The 15,122-nt window shown below is 36.3% G+C and overlaps 2 protein-coding genes across 2 annotated transcripts; one reads left to right on the top strand and one right to left on the bottom strand.

The window, feature by feature from the left end:
* The first annotated feature begins 2,829 nt into the window (after nucleotides 1–2,829).
* LOC135071850 (dachshund homolog 1-like) lies at nucleotides 2,830–13,411 on the top strand. The gene is made up of 4 exons (XM_063965688.1): nucleotides 2,830–2,936; nucleotides 4,028–4,186; nucleotides 7,269–7,392; nucleotides 12,420–13,411. Exons 1-4 carry the CDS (start codon nucleotides 2,885–2,887, stop codon nucleotides 12,544–12,546), a joined length of 462 nt encoding a protein of 153 aa, XP_063821758.1. The 5' UTR covers nucleotides 2,830–2,884; the 3' UTR covers nucleotides 12,547–13,411.
* LOC135071840 (uncharacterized) lies at nucleotides 13,408–14,550 on the bottom strand. Its single transcript, XM_063965677.1, has 2 exons — nucleotides 14,387–14,550; nucleotides 13,408–14,201 (listed from the first exon to the last, which is right to left on the bottom strand). The coding sequence occupies exons 1-2, from the start codon at nucleotides 14,421–14,423 to the stop codon at nucleotides 13,639–13,641; spliced, it is 600 nt and encodes a 199-aa protein (XP_063821747.1). The 5' UTR covers nucleotides 14,424–14,550; the 3' UTR covers nucleotides 13,408–13,638.
* Between the last annotated feature and the right edge of the window lie 572 nt (nucleotides 14,551–15,122).

Raw genomic sequence — 15,122 nt, 5'->3', positions numbered from 1 at the left:
CGCGATAAAGTTTTTCTGTGACAGACAAAATTCCACGCGGGCGAAGCCGCGGGCGGAAAGCTATTGTTTATAACTCAGAATAACACATAGGCTATAATTTATGACGATATGTGAAAAACTAAATTTCATGCGGGAGAAGCCGCGGGCAAAAGCTAGTTTATTATATTTTGCTCAGGTATATTCAGTTCTATGTTGTCTTTGAAATTAAAACAGACGTAGGTAATTATCTTCGTTCGTTCGTTCGTTTCAGCCAAATGACGTCCACTGCTGGACAAAGGCCTCCCCCAAGGTTTTCCACAATGAACGGTCCTGCGCTGCCCGCATCCAGGCTCTTCCCGCGACCTTTACCAGATCGTCGGTCCACCTAGTAGGAGGCCTGCCCACGCTACGTCTTCCAGCCCGTGGTCGCCACTCGAGAACTTTCCTGCCCCAACGGCCATCGTCTCTACGAGCTATGTGCCCCGCCCACTGCCACTTGATTTTAGCAATCCTGCGAGCTATGTCGGTTACTTTGGTTCTCCTGCGGATCTCCTCATTTCTGATTCGATCACGCAGGGAAACTCCGAGCATAGCCCGCTCCATCGCCCTTTGGGTGACCTTGAGCCTTCTTATGAGGCCCATAGTGAGCGACCACGTCTCAGATCCGTATACCATCACTGGCAACACGCATTGGTCAAATACTTTCGACTTGAGACACTGCGGTATTTCGGACGTGAGTATATGGCGAAGCTTCCCGAACGCTGCCCATCCGAGTTGGATTCGACGATTGACCTCTTTCTCGAAGTTGGACCTACCTAACTGGACTGTTTGTCCCAGGTAAACATAATTGTCAACAACTTCGAGTGTAGAGTCTCCAACCTTCAGAGGTAATTATCTAACGTACGCAATTAAATCAGCATCAGCTTAAGTAAATGTTATTGAGAAAAACAATTAAAATAAACATGTAAGCTAGTAACAAGCCCAAGAAACAATACTAGTCAAATAAATTAATGAAAGAGTTATGTTCTGCTTGACTTTTATTAACATATTGTGTCGTTTTAATTTGAAAAACAGTACTTCAATACAAGAAATATCCTCTATGCGATACAGTATGTTCATAATTATTCATATTTTTTGCGAAACTATGTGATACAAGATGCGCAGCTAAAAATAACGAGAAACCTTGACTTTATAATGTAAAGCATGATCTTAAAGAAAGTTACCTATTTTTAGTAAGACACTCGGACAAGTATTTATCAATTATACTTGTAGATTTACATTTCAATACCATCAAGTGCGTGCGCAACAAATGATAGGCAACTAAATAGTGCCCACCTGACAAAAATAAATCGATCATTTGCGCTGTGTTTTTTGTAATCGATCATTTGCGAAAATAGTGCTTTCGCTTCACCACGAAAAAAGTAAATACTAGCCACAAAATAATTTAATAAATATTTATTGTTACAACTGTACTACAATTTCAATTCTTTCAACCCAAATAGACGACCTGCCTATCTTATGGATCATAGGGCCATTTTTTTTTACAAGCTTTATATTGACTTCACTTGTTAGTATGTGTGGGACAAATCTTGCAACTGAATTTAAGACCAGTTCTCCTCAACCGATTGAGCTGAAATTTGGTATACTTATGTAAGTACGATGACAATGCAATATTATGGTACCATTGAGCTGGTCTGATGATGGAGTCGGGAGGTGGCCATAGGAACTCCTAAACAAAACGGCGGAAACTCATCGAGTTTGGGTTCGTTGGATTTGTCTTTTCAAGCACTTTAGTGTTAGATAATGTCCAGGGTCCTGAGATTAAGATATAACTAAAAAGTGTAAAATAAAATAATAATAAAAATAAACTTTTTTAAAAACAAGCTTTTATTCTGAATTTCGAAAGCTTGTAGCGCAAACAGAGAAAAAGAGGAATAAATTCCATGCGCGATACAAGCTTTCGAAATTCAGAATAAAAGCTTGTTTTTAAAAAAGTTTATTTTTATTATTATTTTATTAATTTCTGGACAATTAATAAAATTGCTTCTAACGCGTTGAAGTCTTTCGTTCTATGAATACAAAAATTGACACGCTCTTAGTTAAATTATGATTATGTGAATCTTATCAACAAAAACTACACAGGCAATACAGTTTTTAATTTATTACAACTTTTTCAAGTCAATATAACTCTATCATTACAAATAGTGGAACATACACGAATAAAATTGATAACATAATAAGTTAAATTAGAGGTCTAAAATTTGATAAGTCCTTCCTACCTATTTTCCAAGTGGCGGTTATTTTTTACATATTACCTAGATTTAACTTGTAATCATCCTGTTAATAACACGGCACGGTGATCTAAGAATGCAATATTAAAACCATGGTTAGTGTTTCTGTTTCTATGAAAGCAGCGATTTAATATGTTTTTTATGGTCTCAAGTAATGTTATGGTTTTAGGTTCAGCTTCAATCATTTGATTGGCATACAATGATTTTTTATTTACATATTTGAAATTTTAAATCAGACCAAATAATGTAATCTAATCTTTAATGCAGAAAATTACCGAGTGCTTTAAAATAAAAATGATTGATTGGTTCATTCGAGTGCAGTGATTTAAGTATTCTGACATGGTTTATTTTTAAAGTAAGAGCTCTTCTACATTATTTACATCCTCGCAAGTCTTTAATAAGGAGGTGTTTATATCATACGGTAGTTCATTTTTTAGGCGTCAAATTGGCAATTTTAGGTTCCTATTCAGTTCGATGATAGGTTTTTGCAGCGACAACCGTTAGCGTGCGGCGTGTGTTGCGCGCGGTCCGCGCCAAACGTTGTGGCATATAAAGCTGTGGGTGGGTTGGACGAAGCCAGTTTGTTTGGAACGCCAGACGAAACCGCCGCCGGAATGCAGAGTGCCACAGTCTTCTTCCTCGCACTGGTCGCCGTGGTGGCCGCAGGTTAGTGCCCTGCACTTTTTGCTGCCCTTCGCGACGATTTGCACTCCGTGTTTTCCTTTTCGAGTACCACGAAAGCAATTTACGATCGGTTCCATTGAAAGCTTCTGCTGTATCATGGGCTTTTTGTGTAACGTACTACGTGAGCGTGACTCATTATGCAAAAAGTTAAGTTCGTCTTCATGGTTGGGTGCTTCGTACAAATAAACCATTAAGTCATTTGTCTGAAACCATTACACCAAGCACATGCGCTTCGAAATTATTAAATGTTATTTCAATATTTAACGGTTTGCTAGGCTCTATAGTGCACTTCGTTGGTATAAGACAAGACCTCTTTAAATATTTTACAAGTCAAATAAAAAAAAACCTCTGCCTTCCTGAACTCTAACAGCAGACAGAAATAGGTACTAGTAAATAATATGTTTAGGATGAACATGAACGTATAATGTGATTCTAATTGGTAATTTCTACGGTATGATTATTCATACGCGGAACTATCGGCTTTAAATTAAAGTTAAGTAATTTACCACCAAGTAGTTATTAAATGATTTCATCTTTTCCGATCTAAGGTTTAAGTTACAGTCACGATTTGTAGAGGTCGGCCTGAGTTCGGCGCAGATTATTGAAAATAAACTGTTGGGATCGTGACGGTCAGCTCATGTGGATATAGAATGATGATCTCAACTTTTCCCGGTTAACAAGATTTTTTTAATGACTGTAATTAAATGAACTCATCATTGCTCATTGTAGCCTCAGTTCGATATAGTTATTAATAAGTATGACCATTACTTATGGGGAAGGTATTTTACTTACATATCTACATGGAAGTTTAATAACTGTGGATACTTACATAAATTACGTATGTAACTGACTAAGATCTGAATAAATAGCGACATTAAATGTTATTGTAACAAAATTATTAATAAATAGCTAGTTAAAATATTGAGAAGGTGGTTTATAAATCTAAAATGGATCAGTTTCAGTATGAGTAAAAAATCTCTATCAACAGATTGCTTCACTAATTTCATCTCAACATGATCCTGAATTCTAGTGATATACTCACATTTACTCATGCATATACCCCATGCTTCCAGGAGGTCAGTTCTACGTGCCCCGTGCATACTACACCATAGACGCGGAAGGCCACGCATCGCACCCAGTGCCGCTGCGGCGCCTGCGCCGTTCTTTCAACCCCTACCCTTACGGCAGTGAGGCCAATGCCAACGCTAATGCCAATGCTGAAGCCAACAGCTGTAAGTATCACTAACCTCTCTATTGTTTATTAAGATCTACAGGTCGCAAAACAAGCTTAAGACACCCCTCGTTGTTATAGTTAGTTACTTATCTGTAAGTCTCAAAACAAGTATGGTTTTCTGAGGATATAAACTTTACTGGTTGGTTTTGACGGAGATCTACAAGAAGTTTGCATATCAGTTTATGAACATTGAAACGACAAAAGCAAAATATTTTTCTTCTATTGTTAGAATGGTAGAGTTTTTTCCATCTCTTGTTTGTTGCACCAATTTAGTTATACACTATTTCCATCACGTTCAACTGAAAGCAAGTATACATGTAATTGAGATTAATTAACTCAAACAGCGTTCTTGATAAGTTGCTATAAGGTCAACTGTAAACATTGTGATGACCACATGTAAACATTCACGTGGAAAGCTATTGCAATTATCGTCACTGTGCAAGTTAAAGTGGGTCGTTAGTAAGTTAATAATATGTATTCGTCTTCATCTACGATAACCAGTCGACAACTAAGTTTATGTTACGGGTACATATTTAGTTTAAGCGTTCTAGCACGTCCACAAGCATCGGCACTAACAGGCTTCCGTTACACCACTTAAATAACCTCAGGCTGTGTAGTTAATGCAACTTGTGCAAACACAATGTGCCATAAACTACACAAACGTACTTGCAAGAAGTAATAACTTAGAGCAGTATTTATCACAAATTACGGGTTTTAGCGTGTAGGTACGTAGAAACTATAACTTTTAAGTCATTACATAAGTAACAATGCCTCATTCCTGTATTAATTGACATTTATGTGTATTATTTTGTTTTGTTTACAACGGTTTTCCATGTTATTAAGTTACGCTATTTTATTTAGCATAATGCTAAATACCAAATTGACATAAAGTCTGAGATAGCCAGGTTACATAACGTAAAGCCACTCATTTAAACTTGATTGACAGTTATAGGCCAGCCGTGATACTTGTGGTTCATAGTTCATAGCTAACGTTAAAATCAAGACAAACACCTACAAAACTGGTAGATACAAAAATACGATATCATTTTATCAGAAAAGCTAAGCTAAGCTCAAGTTCTACTGGCGACTCTACCACGTGCAAATGGTAAAAAACATCGCTTTCACGGTTGAACGAGCAAGTCATTGCCCGACCCACTAGTACATCCGTAGGTAGCCAATTAAAATCTCATTTCCAATGTTATAAATTATAATCATTGACAGCGGAAGTCCTTGAATTAAACGCCTCTTGTAAAGAGTCACGATGTGTTGAATGTGATATCATGTTGAATGTCCTTTATATTTGAAGATGATTTGTTAGATAGGTATATTGGGTAAAATTATTTTTTGTAAAGTGACCTTACTTATTTTACAATCAGTGAATAAGAAACCTTCTAAACCTAATAGGTATATAGATTGTCCATCAATGTAACTTTAATTCTGATTCAAGATCATCGCAACCGCTTCGCCGTCTTTATAAAGTGCATATTAACTAGTAAGAGGCGTAGTTTATTGAATATCATGCTAAGTAACCCAAGTTACGGACTTGCATATTTATTAACTATCAAAGTTAATAAAAATGTAAAGTAAGTAACATGAAACTGGACTGGTTCTAACTTATTAATTGAAAAACACCTCAGGTTATGCTCTTGGAAGAGAAAGACATTTCCATTCACGCTAATGTAGGAAACTGTGCATACAAATGCATCGCTACTCATTGGTATGCACCGGTGTAAGCTTGAGTTGTAGGTACCCGTATGTAGATCACTATAACAGTATAGCCAGGCGCGTTGGGAACATTCATAAAAGCGAGCGCAGTCGCCGGCTCCGTTCGTCTAACGGTCCACTCTCAAGCAACTCTGCAATCTACATTCACAAAAAATGATCGATTGAACCCACTTTCTATGAAACACAGCCTAGTTACCTACACTTTACTTATGCATATTGAACATAGCTTTCGATGGCAACTTTCAAAGTCGCAAAGCTTGCGCTGAATTCTCGGTTTACATAAATGATCTTAAACAAGCATTTTGAATGTAAATGCTTTTCTATTGTTTAAAAAGTACCGTTTGGTTTGAAACTAAGAGTAAACGACTGTATTTATGTCACACAGAGATCACAATTCACACACAGGTGCTTGGGGGTTACCTACGCCATATCGAATGACAAATGATCGAAAATCTAAATATCGAATACGTTTCATCGAACGATCAAAATATCGAACGATCAAAATATCGAATGCTCAAAATATCGAACGTTCAGAATATCGAACGATCAAAATATCGAAATATCAAAATATCGAACGATCAAAATATCGAAAGTCGATATAGAATTTTATTAAATTTCATCTACCTTGCTCGGCTCCGGTGCATGATTGTGTTGTTCATTGCCATTACAAAGCCCTCTAAAATGAGGACTGTTTTTCCTTTTTGGGACAGGCTAGGCTTATAATAGGTCCCCACGGACATTATTCTTCAAATTTATAAACTTTTCAGGCACAAAAATACTTAAGGCACACATTAACTGGCAAAACAAAACTGTACGACCAAACACAACCATGCACCGGAGCCGAGCAAGGTAGATGAATTAAATAAAAACGTCTATATCGACTTTCGATATTTTGATCGTTCGATATTTTGATCGTTCGATATTTTGATCGTTCGATATTCTGAACGTTCGATATTTTGAGCATTCGATATTTTGATCGCTCGATATTTTGATCGTTCGATGAAACGTATTCGATATTTTGATTTTCGATCATTTGTCATTCGATATGGCGTAGGTAACCCGGTGCTTGGTGGTACGCTATTGCGGTACCTACGAGTAGGTACACCTAAAACAAAGCAACAGAACAGAACAGTTAGTTAATTATCATTTAAGTATATCAAGAGGTACTTCTGCATTTTTTTTAATGTAATACAAGCTCTATTTTATATCACTTAAATGAGAAATTAAGTCTTGGGGCCTTGTTATTTTGCTCTATCTATATCTATACATTTTATAACATTACATTTAGGGCCAATGATAAAATACAATTTCTATTCTGCATCTTAATTAAAACAATGTTTCTGTATAATTTTCAGGGGGAGGTGGTTCAGCCAGCGCCAACGCGAATGCCCACGCTAACGCTAACGCGGGTTCAGGCGGCGGCGGCTGGGGCCTGCCATCCTTCAGAAACTATGGCTCTGCAAACCCAAACGCACTAAGGTAAGAATCATTACTTTTTCCATCATTATGACCATAAAAGAATACGAAAAACAGAGTCAAAAGCTACCTGCCACTCTGGTAATCAAGTCTATGTTAAGAAATTCAAAGCTGAAAATCGACATACTCGTACAGTCATCATCAGTGCAATGAGTGTAAATAACTGCTTTTGAATATGGTTTACGGTTAAACCTCGTAATTTACATAATTAAAAATAAGCTCATAAATACGAGCTCGCCAACAGAACAGAGTTTAAGAACTCGTATAATAATCGTTTTGGAAATTAAAGTCAACTTTTGCGATTTGTTGGTGCATGTTTGAAAAAAAAAGTAGCTTAAAGTTAATTAAATTAAATAATTAAATCCAAAAGAAGTTATAAATATCTTCTAATTAAATTTACACGTCAAAACCGTTCATTCGTGATGGCTTAGTTGTTTTTTGTTTAAATTAAATAACATAATGCAAAGAGTTATCGATTTAATTATTTAAAATAAAAATACTTTTCGTCCAGCATTATAAATAATTGATCACTCATATGTGCTAACGTTTTTTTCTAGGCATTAAAGGCGGCTGCGACGTAACTAGACTAACTTGGTGTTGGCTCATCCATCCTGAACGAGAATTTTCCACCAGTTGCACGCCTGCGCGCGCACAGCCTGCGTCCGCCACTGCGGTGCAACTGCCGGAAGATACAAATATTTATTGTAATTAATATTTTAGGATAATAAATGTGATTTAATAGTTATGAAGTGATAATCTTGTTTTAATATTTGCTGACTACATCTATTAAAAAGTACCTACTAGCTCTACATTTTAAGCTCTAAAATATTTGTGCTAACGTACTTTTGCTTTACGAACATTTACGAAGGTGAAGGTATCATTGATTCAATAAAATCTTACAAATAAATATAGGGATATTAAAAATGAAAATTACCATTTAGTTAAATAGATAAATTAGGCACTTGATAGACATTGCTCGTAACTTCTACACCATATTTATATCTAGTGGCCTACAGGCTATACACAAAAGCTAGTTCGTTATAAAACTTACCTACATACGATTCTTACATAATACAGGGTGGAAACGATAAGTGATCTCCTTCGATTATTTCTAAACTATACAAGATATCGAAAAACTGGTTACTGATCCTGAAAGTGCTTCACGAGTTCTATCCAACGGTACCAATAATAGGTTACAGAATTAACTGGATCTATCCTAATTATTTTGTAATTAACTCTATGCGCGATCTAGTTAATCCAATAATGTATGCATGCACGTGTATGAGTAGGTTAGTAGCTAATGTAAATAGTTCAGTCGCCTTTGATAACAGAGTAATTGAAATATTTTTTGGTTACAATTTGACCCCCTATTTTTTTAATGGAATCAATTCTAGTCTCGACTCTGAAAAAACTAATTTCAGGTTTTGCGCTTTTTTATAACACGTTGTATAGGTGATTCAATACATACGAGTTTCCTTACAGAGAGCAGTAACGAAGTTTGTAGCACGCGACATTGCTATACATATTTTTTACGGTAGCGCATTTTCTTACATAACTTTTCAATTCCTATCATTGGAGGTCCGAAAATATTTCTCATACAATTTGATACCATAATGATCATTCTTCATAAAAAATTTAAAACCTACATATTTAAAAACATAATCATTGATATTCATAATATCACTAATCATACACTTAGTTTTTACTAATATTTGTTTTCATATATTTTTCTATACTAATGATCGAAACTCATAATTATTCGAATAAATAACTATAATATTCATAAATGTGATGTATCCTAATATTTGTTTTCATAAATTTATTACTCATAAGTGTATTTATCCATATTATTGAAAATCATGATGTCTGTATTCGTATTAAATCGTATTTTAACATTAAATTAATTTGAAATGGTCCAAAACAGGCAATATTTTGTGCCATAAAACTAACGTGACAGAAACGAATCGCTGCAAAACCGACTCCACGTAGTCTTGTCTGCCCTACCCCTAGAGTGTAATTTAAAAGCCGAAGGCGCGGAGGGAGGGCAGCCCTCGCCTGCTGTAACGAGGCTCAGGCGCCCGGGTGAGCTGGAGCGGCTGAGGCTGGTCGCCGAGGCGCCGAAGGCGCCGATGGCGATCCAAAAAGCCGAAGCTGCGGAAGCAAGCGTGGGTGCCTGAGCCTCGTTACGCAAGGGCGGAAGGGCTGCACATCCCGCAGCGCCGGAGACGAGGAGATACCAATGCATGCTGCATGCTTGCTTTCGTGCTGCATGATCTGCATGCTTATCTACTCTATTAAATTATATATGATTTTTTTAAAGATACGAGTATGTCTGTTATAAAGTAAATTATTCTGAACAACAACATTATGAGTTGAAGTATGTTCTTAGTAACAACATTATTAATTAAAACAATATGATCAATGAATGTTATGAAGAAAAAAGATCTGAAAATAAAAATTATGTATTTTAAATGGTTCTTGGTAGTAACAGTATTGATAAAAAAATTATGATTACTAACTGTTATGAGCTCCGATGGTAGTAATAAAAATGTATGAATAAAAAAAGTATGAAAAATAAAATTATGAAGAGAGATTATTATGAACAGAAATCGGTAGTAAGACAAAGAATAGGATTTAGAATTTTATGTGAGCCAATATAGAACCATTTTTTACATTTTGGTACCGACCGACACAGGAAACTAAAATTGGATGCCCCAATGTCACAGAAGGGACTTTCAGACGAAGAAAGTACCTACTGACGGGACATAAAAAACGGGAGGCAAATATTTACTCCAACTTTTTGTCTGCCATTACAGCGAAAACATTTCCTAGCAGTCCCTTTACTTAGAAATATGTAAGTATATTGTTAAAAAAAAATTGGCCAAGTGCGTGTCGTGCCACGCGCAGTGTAGGGTTCCGTAGTTGTCCGTCGTTACCACAATATATTTCAGAAGAAGGAATTACTTCATCTAAAGTCACTTTTAATATTTTCTTCTAAGGAATTTTTATTATAATATGAAATTTTATAATAAGTACATAAGTAAAACGACTATTACTTTTGAACTAACTGATTTATCTTAACCGCTATAGTTTTTCTTGAAAATTCATGAAAAGCACTATTATCATGAATTTTTCCAGATTTTTCGAGCCAACAGTTTAGTTTTTAGGGGGGGGGGGGACAAAAATTGTCACTTTCAACTTTAACATTTTTCAAACGGATCCCTAAATCGAAAAATGGGCTTAGAAACCCCTAAGCCATTTTAAAAGAGCTATCCAACGATACCCCTATGGGGTAGAAGATGGAAAAAAAAGGGGAGCTACCCTAAATATTTTGTCGGCGTGATTAATATACATACCTCTAAAAAATTACAGCTCCCTAGTGCCAATAGTTTCCAAGCAAAACCTCGGACAGACAGACAGACAGACAGACATATCGAAACTATAAGGGTTCCTTGTCAGGACTACGGAACCCTAAAAAGTAAACCCTATGGTTTAAACGGGTAGAAATTTTTACATAAGTTTTACATAGTATTGTTACATAAGTAAAAGCATACCCCCTTACTAATAAAAAGTTACACACACATACTAAATGTCACTTTAAACAAGTGTTCAACGAGTGAATAACTTTTATTGGTAAGGGGGTTAGGCTATAACCGTATTTAACGTATCATTCTCATGATGGTTATAGTACTGTAAGTGTAAGAGCTAAAAGCTCTTACCTGCCTTAATGTTAGTCTGCCAATAATTCAAATTAATCTTAAGCTTACATGCATTGGAGCCTATGTTAACTTGAGTGTATATTCATTGTTCATACTTGAGAGTTGTTTCAAAATAAGTATGAGCTTTAAAAAACTTTAAATCTCGCTATATTTATCTCCAATGACTTATTTATACATATTAACATGCAGACCTTTAAAAGTTAATTGCATAATAATATTCGGTGTACGAAAGTAACTTCTCTACATGCAAGTTGTAATTAACTCATTATTTATTTCGCCACTTAAATCTCAACAGGCTATACAAAAATATCAAATTAATAACTTTAAACTTACAGTACATAACGTACCTACATAAAATGATTCATAATATCTTTTAATCATTCACAAAGCCTCTACACACGAATCCAAAAAAAAGTTGATTCACATCATTACCGGTTGAAGATACTTAAGTGGGTGTTACTAGCGTACTTACTGGTTAAAATTGTTGTGGGTTAACGTAGTCAACTTTTTACTTGTAAGTACTCGTAAGTCATTTACATTTTACGTGTTATGTGCGCAATTCATGGTTCAGTTCGACATTTTAAGGTAAAAACCTCTAGGAAAATAAACTAAATGATAATACATGTCTTACAATGAATATAGTACAAAACACCAATATAATTATTTAAAATACAGAATAAAGTATACATGTGTACTGTGCAAAAAAGGTTCTTGATACAGCATTAGACGTGACAATGTAGGTGCCACGACGCTGATTTTCAGCAAAGATCTTTGGGGCACTGGGGTCGTCGTAAAATGCAAATTAAATTAACAAAGATAAAATAATAGCAATTAAAATATAAAAGTAAGTTTGCTAATTGTATTAAAATAGTGCCTTCGTGCCATACAACAGTGAAAACCGTTTTCAATAGGTTGGTACATAAATAATTTAAAAGGAATGAAATAACGAATAACGGAGTGAAAAAACGGATGTAGTTGTAGGTAGTAGATAATATACGAGTACCTACATCCGTTTTCTAGGAAACATGTAAGGTTTAGTACAACGTGAATATTGGATGTGGGGTGCTTGGGGTCAAACTAGATTCAAATTCAAGGATAGTTTCAAGGCGGTGATTGATGAACTTCATACTCAAGTTCCAATCCATTCATAACACCAGAGTAGAGTTCCAAGACTTGAATGTCGCTACCGATGGATCAATCTGGGTGGGCTTGGTTGCTATCCTGTACTACATAAATACAATAATTCTTGTGTTAAACCGCAGATTTCCTTCAATGCTATATTCGTAATCTTAATGTCAATTTTAATTACAGTGCCGGAATGACCCGCCGCATGTCAGGCCCCGTCTCGAGCGGCCGCTCAGTCCTCGCCAGCTCATCCGTCGGCATGGACTCTTCAGGGAATGGCTACTACGATCAGTACACCTCTGTGTCCCACTAAATATGACCGGCATCTATAAATGAACCTTATGAAAACAGTATCTTGCGTTGACCTCCATAAATTACTTACTACAAATCTATTTAGGTATAATTAGTGGACTTACAATCATGTGACACTCTCTACCACTCATTGGGTGAAGCAGAATTACGAGTATTATAGTAGGGTGCATTTATAATTAGTTATTTTGTTTAAAATAAAAAATAATTTCGTCGTTTCATCTCGAAAAATCACTAGGATTGAGGTTGCAACCGCAGTTTCTCCTCATTAAAACATAACCACAACTTTTTTAACAATATTTCGTTAAGTGCATTCATCGCATATGTATGAGCCACGTTATTGGAGATCGATGCCTTCATGCCATACTTGTATGTTTGACCACCTGATGCCATAAATCAGGCAAGCAGATAAATCGCACGAGACAATCAACACAATGAAGATTCTTGGGACGTTACATAATGTGATTGCAACGCGTATTATTTTCGGATTAAAAGGGCAATCATATTATGAAACATTTCCTTTCGATAAGTAAGAAAGTTGCTACTTAAAATGAACTTAATTAATTCAAAACTAGTTAAGATTCATGGATGTCAATATCAATCTAGACATAATTATATCCTAGAAATGAAGTTCTACATAATTATATTACATTGTACTCGTGTTTAATAAATGTATTACTGTAGTAAGTATGGTTATGTATGTATCATCAGGTGAGATACAAGCCAAGAGCTTCCTCGTTGTGGATAAAAAAATGTAATATGTTAAAGCCTACTCTATATTTCTCTATTTAAGTACATAGATGATTATTTTTATAAAAGTGTTAGGAAACTCAGAATGGATGAATATTAAAGTGACTCAACAATATGAAGATTTATCGTTTTTATTAATCATACAATGCTTACATTTCTTTGGGTTAATAAATTGTCGGTGTCGCACTACAATACGCCAAATAGGTAGTACAATGCATTATTCAACAGAGAGCCTCTTAGAAGGTATTGTTGTCTTAATTATTCTTAAAAATAGATACCCGTTAACTTTCGTCGTTTCAAAAATACTATTGCTACATCAAAGTGAAACGCTGAAAACTATGTTTACCTATTTGTGAGGTAACTCAAGGCGATATTGAGGTTTGTTATATTGGTAACCAGGGTTAGGCTCCGGCGAGGGAATGGGCGCAGGGGCTGGCTGAGGCACTATGGGTACCTGAGGAGGAGTGATGATGACAGCATCATCAGTCAACGCCACGTCGCGTCCAGAGGGGGCAAACTGACCCGATTGCTGAAACGGCACTGCTTGATAGAATTGTGGCTGAAACCTTGATGGGACGCCATACTGCGTCTGAATTTGATTTGGCACGCCATACTGGGTTGATAGTTGCTGAGGCGGCACGCCATATTGCGTCGACACCTGCTGATTTGGCACTCCATATTCAGTAGGCACTTCCAATCGACCGAACATATTTCCAAGGAACGGGAACTTGTTGGTGAGAGTGGCCCACCACCCCGTACCTCCGACTTGGTTGCTGCCCTGTCCGTTACCCCAGAACAGTCGTTGCGAAGGTTCCTGCTGCAGGTACGGGCTCACTTCCACCGGGTACGGGTCATTTGGCCCGATGTTGTAAGGGGCTTCACGCTGCACGTAGTATCCTAGGGTACTACCTAAAACACCAAATACAAAATTAAGTTAGTTAATTTAAAAATCCAAGAAACTAAGTCCATATTATGCACAAACTTTGAAGAAAAATTAATGTACATATTTATTTTTTTAAATAATTGAAGATTTTAATAATTTATTATATTTTGTTTATTGGATTATTAAATAAAATCACATTCACTTCACGTACCCACAACACTGCACAGCAAAATTATGAGTGTATTCATTTTGTCGCGCGGGTTTGCGAACGTCAACTGCGTGCCATTGTTGCTCGTCTTTGCATTTATACCATCTCTATTTGTTCCCCAAAGGGGACCTTGAAGTAAAATTCTCGTAACCCAATATTGAACGTATGAGGTAATGGCGAGGTAGGGGCTCACCCAGCGGTCGCGGCGTGGACAATGGGTGCGACAACTAGGTGACTCGTGCGCCGCCGCCGCAGCGATCCACGCACAGGCTGTCCGAACTGCCAAATCTGCATGTTTTAATGCAGGACATCCAACTCGGAACTGCCGTGAAATGAATTTACAACCGAAAGCGAAGATTACGTACAGTAAAAGAAATTGATTTATGCATCTGGGTAAATACAGTCTGATGGAAAATGACATAGCCCGAGGCGGGTTTAAAGGTCTTTTTAGTATTTTATAGGCTGTAATGAGTCTGTAATTATATTAAAAACGTAGTTAAGGGGGCTGGCTACATGATTGCAATGGGTTACCAGTTAATACACTGGCATTGGTGCGGTGAGTACTTTATGTTATAACTTTGATGTTGCGGACTCTACATTTCAGAAATTATTTACTTCCCTGTCCTGTGAGTGGTGTTTTATGGACAGTAATGTTATTATAACATTATTTAAAAGTAATTTATTATTATTATACTTATTTTGTCTGCTATTAATTGTTTTCTTAAGGAGCTGAATATTT

Source organism: Ostrinia nubilalis, chromosome 1 (assembly GCF_963855985.1).
Source record: "Ostrinia nubilalis chromosome 1, ilOstNubi1.1, whole genome shotgun sequence".
Taxonomy (NCBI): domain Eukaryota; kingdom Metazoa; phylum Arthropoda; class Insecta; order Lepidoptera; family Crambidae; genus Ostrinia; species Ostrinia nubilalis.
The sequence above is the reverse complement of the archived record's forward strand: the minus strand, read 5'-3'. Positions and strand labels throughout refer to the sequence as shown.

Excerpts from the sequence above, each read along its gene's own strand:
- LOC135071850 (XM_063965688.1), top strand. The coding sequence starts at position 2,885 with ATGCAGAGTGCCACAGTCTTCTTCCTCGCACTGGTCGCCGTGGTGGCC. Across the intron at positions 4,187-7,268 it reads CAATGCTGAAGCCAACAGCT|GGGGAGGTGGTTCAGCCAGC; the intron begins GTAAGTATCACT and ends TATAATTTTCAG. Across the intron at positions 7,393-12,419 it reads GCAAACCCAAACGCACTAAG|TGCCGGAATGACCCGCCGCA; the intron begins GTAAGAATCATT and ends TTTTAATTACAG.
- LOC135071840 (XM_063965677.1), bottom strand. The coding sequence starts at position 14,423 with ATGAATACACTCATAATTTTGCTGTGCAGTGTTGTGG. Across the intron at positions 14,202-14,386 it reads TTTGCTGTGCAGTGTTGTGG|GTAGTACCCTAGGATACTAC; the intron begins GTACGTGAAGTG and ends TTGGTGTTTTAG.